This window comes from Nicotiana tomentosiformis, chromosome 4 (genome assembly GCF_000390325.3).
Source record: "Nicotiana tomentosiformis chromosome 4, ASM39032v3, whole genome shotgun sequence".
Taxonomy (NCBI): Eukaryota; Viridiplantae; Streptophyta; class Magnoliopsida; order Solanales; family Solanaceae; genus Nicotiana; species Nicotiana tomentosiformis.
In genome coordinates this window covers 41,525,372-41,532,531 of record NC_090815.1, presented here as the reverse complement: position 1 = coordinate 41,532,531, position 7,160 = coordinate 41,525,372, and the positions used below count along the sequence as shown (strand labels likewise).

At 33.4% G+C, this 7,160-nt stretch overlaps 1 protein-coding gene across 2 annotated transcripts; it reads right to left on the bottom strand.

Annotated features, from left to right (window-relative positions):
- Positions 1-211: 211 nt before the first annotated feature.
- Positions 212-4,783, bottom strand: LOC104111051 (uncharacterized). 2 transcript variants are annotated; one of them, XM_009620651.4, is made up of 3 exons: positions 4,382-4,727; positions 1,640-1,687; positions 212-520 (listed from the first exon to the last, which is right to left on the bottom strand). In XM_009620651.4, the coding sequence occupies exons 1-3, from the start codon at positions 4,619-4,621 to the stop codon at positions 470-472; spliced, it is 339 nt and encodes a 112-aa protein (XP_009618946.1). In that variant the 5' UTR covers positions 4,622-4,727; the 3' UTR covers positions 212-469. The 2 variants fall into 2 exon arrangements, 1 of the variants encoding a protein (XP_009618946.1); XR_011415370.1 differs by lacking the exon at positions 1,640-1,687 and having other exon boundaries at positions 4,382-4,783.
- Positions 4,784-7,160: the final 2,377 nt, after the last annotated feature.

Here is a 7,160-nt window from a genome sequence, read left to right as displayed (position 1 = left end):
TGTCCAAATGTGAAAGTAAAATTCATTAGTTAACCATTGGTTATCCATTTTATAAACGGATAATATAGTTCTTATCCATATTTGACACGTTTTTTAAGAGTTTATTATCCAACCCATTTTTAGTGGATAATATGGATGGATAAAAATTTATTTTGCCACAACTAATGGGGCATGACCATCCCTGCCGTCCTCTGTAGTCTCCAACTCTTACTTTTCGGCAAGTGGCTAGATTTATTATTTGCCACTAATTCAAAGGAAGATTAGAAATAGAGCAACTGATATAGTGCTACTTAACATGCAGTTGAGTATATGCTGCAATGATTATACTATTGTTACAGAATGCGGTATGATATGACCTTCCTAGAGTTTCTAACAGAAGATTCTACCAGAAAGAAAAGAATTTTGATATGTTGGATGCTTCCTTAAATTTGATCAACCGGTAGAGTTGTTCTCTTCATCATGGTTCTGCTTAATCCCACTGCAACAAAAGAAATGTGGCAATTTGACTCGACCACAAGCCCTGCAAGTTGTTTGCATCAACAGTGTTATATTATGCATAAGTGTGGTACTTGAAACAAGGAAAAGAAAACTTGAGTACATAAAAGCAGAGAGAATTGGGAGTACACGCTGATATCCTACATTTTCTGTCAAAAATATTTCAAACAAAACTGATAGATAATAGAAGGAAACATCAGATTTTATGCCATTGCCTTCCTAAGTGTAAAACATAGATAAGCATCACGGTTGCCTATAAATTACTACTGACTAAGATAAGCATCATAATCACTATAAACTCAAAGGCGAGCTGCAAAGATCACACAGTCCCTTTGAAATACCAGCTCCAGTGGAATTTGTACAATTGCAAAACAAGGATGCAATGATAGAAAATTATTAAAAACACATAAAGTGATCATACTAATAATATTTTGTATGTTAAATTCAGCAAGATATCACCTCAGACCACATAAAATTTAAATTTATCTATTTAGAAAAGCAACCAAACAACTTTATGAAGGAAAGACCTACTCATTACTTTTGAGTTAGGATTACGGAGTGCATGACTAATAGTATGCTTTCTGTTCATAGTTATCGATGAATTCTGTACAGTATGTTTTTAATTTTTTTTAACCGTCATCTGCTTCAAAACACAGTTAAACCACTGCACTCGAAAAGAAAAAAAAAATGCACTCCAACACATGGCACTTTGGTAATAAGGCAACAGTGCCATCCCCCTCCCCACCACTCCCTTAATTTGAAGCGAAATTTTAACCTGAAGTGATTCAACTAAAATCAAATCAACTTTGACAATCATAAGCAATAATAGGCCCTATTCAGTGTTTTAAAAGACTTGGACGTAAGGTGAGGCGTTTTATATATGCCTCAGCGAGGCGTAAGCCCCATGTGTATTTAATTTATAATATTTATAAAATAATATAATTACAGTAAATATTTATAAACACGTAAAATTGCATAAAAATTGAATAAAACTATAAATATGTAAAAAATATATATATAGATGTGCTTCATCCCCATAAAAAAACTAATCAAAATAATCTATTATACGCTACTTACAAGCACAAGTAACATGAGTCGAAAAGAATAAAGTATTCTACAAGGAGGAACAAAAAGAATGACTAACCTGCAATTTGAACTTTGAACTTGTTGCTACGAAGGAGAATAGAGTTCTCTTTGTATTTGTAAAAAAAAAAATGAATATTCGTTACTTTTGGGAGATATTAGCAGACTAGCGGACAAGATAAAGAATTGGGAAAAATCATGAATTAGGGTTTCAATCAATAAAAAAGGTCTTGACTATTAAATTCAATACATTTCAGTTCTTTTTTAAAACTTTTGAGTAATTACAAGCTGACTTTTGAGAATTTGAGCATTATATGAAGGACTTATTCTACAAATTTTATTTTAATTTGAAAAAGTCTCTGGGCTTACGCCTCACTACAAAAAGGCGCCTCAAACGCCCGAGCATACGCCCCGAATTGCTTGGCGTACACCTCTTGAGACTTTCGCCCCACACCATCACCTCGGAACATTTTTGGTGCGCCTCGTCTCGGAGCTCGCCACAAAAACGACTTTTAAAACACTGGACCTAATCATAGATGTTTCTGACGTGCAATTGACAACTGGGACTGAAAACGTGTTTAGTTTAAACCGAAGAACCAAATAGGAGACAACTGAACGTCTCCAAAAAGTTAATATTTCAATCAGACAATACTGCCTTGGTTTAAGTTCTCACATTAAATGCTTACATTCATTTATCAGTACAATAATTCAAGAACTACAGGAGTATAAAAAGAAAAAACAAAAGCTAATTAAACAAAAGCTACAATAATTCTGCAACTCATTACCTCCCAGAGAGCACCATCCCACATCCAAACAATCCCCCACACACACAACTTCAGAGCATGTATTCATGTTATGCACCCATGTAACGGACTAGGGAAATCTAAACAAATCTGCCAAGTTAATATGCGCAACCAAATATAAGAGCATCACAAAGGGTTAGTGTAGTAATAAAACAATGGCATTTCTGGAACAAGGTTTCAGATCCCGGTCTATCATTGATCCTCAAGGAAAAATAAGAAAGAAGAGAAAAAATGGACATGAGACATGCACCAGCAAGAAGAGAGAGGAGTTTCCGATGACATTAATATCCTCGAAAGCGTTGAACTGTATCAGCCTTGCTACTACTCATCACATAAAGTCAGCCGAATATGTTTACAGCAGTCCGAAGTGGCAGCGAACTTGAGAACATTTCTTGAGAGATTTAGCTTATATTGCCTCTAATTGCTATGAACAGGGCAACGGGCAAAGATTCAACAATTACTATGATTTCAGTACTATAAATCTATCTATTAACAGAAATCTTAAGGGAATCAATGGATTAAGCTTTAAATTTAACTTGAGACTAAATGTACTTAACTGATCCACACAGCCAAATAAGGTTTAAGTGTTAAAGAACAGTGTTTTGAAAGGCGTTTTCGGGGCGAGCCCCGGGGCGCCCCTGGGGCGAGGCGCACCAAAAACGCCCCAGGGCGATGGTGTGGGGCGAAAGTCTCAAGAGGCGTACGCCCAGCAATTCGGGACGTACGCCCGGGCGTTTGAGGCGAGATTTTTTAGTGAGGCGTAAGCCCCAGAGATTTTTTCAAATTAAAAAAAAATTGTTGAATAAGTCCTTCATATAATACCCAAATTTTCAAAATTCAACTTGGTAATTAGTCAAAAGTTTTAAAAAGGAACTGAAATGTATTAAATTTAAAAGTCAATACCTTTTTTATTGATTGAAACCCTAATTCATGGTCTTTCCCAATTCTCTATCTTGTCCGCTAGTCTGCTAATATCTCCAAAAAGCAACGAATATTCAATTTTTTTTACAAATACAAAGAGAACTCCATTCTCCTTCATAGCAGCAAGTTTAAAGTTCAAATTGAATGTTAGTCATCATTTTTGTCCTCCATGTAGAAAACTTTATTCTTTTCGACTCTAGTTACTTGAGCTTCTAAGTAGCGTATAAGAGATTGTTTTGACTAGTTTTTTGTGGGGATGAAGCACATCTCTCTCTCTCTCTCTCTCTCTCTCTCTCTCTCTCTCTCTATATATATATATATATATATATATATATATATATATATATTTCACATATTTATAGTTTTCTTCATTTTTCATGCAATATTACCTGTTTATAAATATTTACTGTAATTATATTATTTTATAAAATATTAAAAATTAAATACCTATGGGACGGGGCTTACGCCTCGCTGAGGCATATATAAAACGTCTCGCCTTACACCCACGCCTTTTAAAACACTTCATCAGATCAGTAGTGATCGATGTTATACGCAAAATGCCAAATAGATTTAAAATTAGGTGAGATCCCCCTCTAGAGAAATCTTGTAGTTACACAATAGCCCAGTGCCAACTATACTATATTAACTTCGAAGTGCAGACAAACACAACAACCACAACTATGCCTTGATCACAAGCAAGTTGGGGTTGGGAATCCTTACTATTCATGTCGCTCTATTTAAGAGCATCTCAGTCCGATATTATATAAAATGCAAAGAAACCGTAATTAAAAAAAAAAAAAAAAAAAAAGGTACTAATCTCCCCAGCTATGATCGTCTACGGAACCAAAATGACCGGTCAATGACAAATACACGTGAAACAATGGATAGAATGAGTACATAGTGAACCTAATCTGCCAAACGAGCATGATATGCAAGGATTTCAGAGCCACAAAACAAAATACCACAATATCTCATAGGGAAACACTTCACGAAACTCACATTGGCCGAGTTAAATTCAGATTTTTTATTATTATAAGAAATTCATCTTGGTGCCAAATGTAAAAGGAAAAAAATCGAACCTTCTTTTTAGGAACAGCCATAAGCTTCATGGACCCACCAATGACAGGTGAATTTGGAAACATATATCCTATGTTACTGTTACTGTTGTTGTTATTATCATTTTCAGGTAAAACCAACGACGGTGATGTAGCCGTCGGCTGATTAACCACGCTATCTAGAGGCGAAGGTCGGGCCGTGATGTGAAGAAATCGTCGGAGACCGGAGTTAACGCCGGCGATGGTCCCGCTGGTTCGTAGCATCGCTACACTGAACGCTTTTTTGCTGAATGTGAGCAGTAGAAAGCTTAGAAGGTGAAAAGACTGAGGGCTCGGTAGTCACATGGGCCGAATATTATGGGCTGTCTCCCTTTTGCTATTTGGGTTCAAAAGTAAATGGGCCCAAAGCTATTCTATTAGTTAGCACAAAATTGCACCGGTCCCCATAAGGAGTGGTCTTTATATATTGTCCTCATTTTTTTATTTTATTGTGAAAATAGCTTCTTTTTTTTTAGTTTATTTATGCTGCATTGTTCTTCTTCACCAACAATACCATAGTACTTTAATTTTAGAAGTTTGAAATTCTAGTTTGGGGGGAGGGGGGAGGGGTGAAATTCTTGTTGGTGTCATGGAGCGGATCGTAAAAATAATTTTAATGGTTGCTTTTAATTGTTTAAATGGTTGGGTTGAAAAGAAAAATATCATATATATAGTAAAAATAATTGAAAATATTTCTTGAAAGCATAGAGTGACTTTTCAGTTACAATGAGTAAAATAAAATTACCTTTTAGTTACAAAACAAAGTAAAATTACTTGGTTAAACAATTTTTGCCATGTAATATAACAAAATTAGTGTTTTTTACGTAATTAATAACGAACTCGAAAAGTTTTAGGTGACCAATAATAATCTTTTTTCAAAAGAAAATATTATTTTAAGTGGCCAATGATCAGGTTGGATTACTTTAATATATTATTAATATTTAAATTGCTCTTCAGTATAGATAAAAATTAATTTTAAATACACAAAAAAATTGACCACTAGCAAATTTCAGGAATTTTAAAAATTTATTAACTATAATGATAAAATTAGCAAATGATGTTAATCCTAAATTAAAAAACCTCAGCATATAAACTTACTGAAACAATCCCTGAATCTGAGAAAAATGAAAGAAAAGTATTAAGAAAATATTCATGTAACTTTAAGAAGGAAGAGCTAGAGATACAGAGAATTTGCATTTCAATTACGATATTCCTCATCAAATATCAAGCTTTTGTTCGCTCAAAGCAAACAGAAGTTGTTTACATGATTAAGCGACCATGCCAAAAAATATTTAAGGATTTAAAGAAATTCTTTTATCTAATAATAAATTGAAGGGCCGGCCCGCTAGCCCGCAGCCCTCTTAGGACTGGGTTGGACTGGTCATTTTAAGGCCCATTCATAGTCGGCCCGTCCTAGCCCACCAAATTTAAAAGCTCACGGGCTTGGGTTAGGCTGACTCGTTTTGATAGCTTTAACTAAAATTAAAATAATTAGTTTAAAATTTGAAGAAAAACTGTTAGTTTTCGTATTGAACTCCACTTGAAAAATAAAAGTTAGCTTAACTTTATTTTCTTAAAGTATTTTTCTTTTGGTATCCGAAACTAACAACAGACTGTTATTCAAGAGAATTTTTATGTTTTTTTACGGTATTTTATTTCCAATCCAACGTACTCAAACGACTTTGTGTTTGGTTTTATGTTTTTAGAAATCTAATTTTAGGCCATTTTTTCACGTTTCGGACATTAATAAATTTTTATTTTTATAAATAAGATAATTGTATTAATAATTATAAACTAACATAACTGCATATCAAAGGAAGGACCAGAGGATCACATTTGCAACGCACAATCAAAACTAGATAACGTGGAAGAAATTAAAATTCATGGGCATTAAACTTAAATTATTTTTCAAAGAGATAATTTCGTGTTGAATAAAACCGTAATTCATTAGGGCTATATAGTATTTTGAACACTCAGGTAAACTAGACATCGAATTCTTTAAAGTGAAGTTGCACATACTTAGTCCACATAATATAGTTAAACAATGGTGAATTATCAGCTAAATGACTCAAATTAATTAACACAAGAATTCATAAGCTTAATGAAAGTATCCTACTTTATTAATCTACCTCAAGTGCATAATCAACCATATATTTATAACAGTTGTCCAAGACTTTAGGAGTTTTTCAATATATCTCTTGCCATTATGAAACACTCGCAAAGTCTGAACAAGATTTTTACTATCATATTTGCTTTATTATTAAAAAAAAACTCAATTTTAGATTGATAGTTGACAACAAACAAACGAATATATATTAAAGGTGTTGGAATTTCGAATTTTCTGTCGACCCTTATCCATTATGTGAATGTCAAACCCAGCCGAAGTAGCATTTTTAATATCATAAATTATATGAGATTAATTCTTTTCCGATAACAAGTTTATTCACATATCTTATGTTAAGTATTAGGTGCGCCTATTGTTATACGTGTGAGGCACGTACATAGAGACTAGTTATTTCAAAAGTAAAAATTTGTAAGAGAGTTTCACCTAAGTTCTATGTGTAATAGAGTTTCGCCTAAGTTCTATACAAGTCAACATATTGTTACATTCTACTAGCGCCTCTCATATGATATTTAAAAAATAAAAATTACCGATATCAAAGAAAAACCGAAATGATTGGGATGGTTTTTAAAAGTATAATTTTGGTTATATAAAATACATTAACCAAAAAATAGTATGATGTAATTTTTTTTAAATTACTAG

Excerpts from the sequence above, each read along its gene's own strand:
- LOC104111051 (XM_009620651.4), bottom strand. The coding sequence starts at position 4,621 with ATGCTACGAACCAGCGGGACCATCGCCGGCGTTAACTCCGGTCTCCGA. Across the intron at positions 1,688-4,381 it reads TGGCTGTTCCTAAAAAGAAG|AGAACTCTATTCTCCTTCGT; the intron begins GTTCGATTTTTT and ends ACAAATACAAAG. Across the intron at positions 521-1,639 it reads GTTCAAAGTTCAAATTGCAG|GGCTTGTGGTCGAGTCAAAT; the intron begins GTTAGTCATTCT and ends AACAACTTGCAG.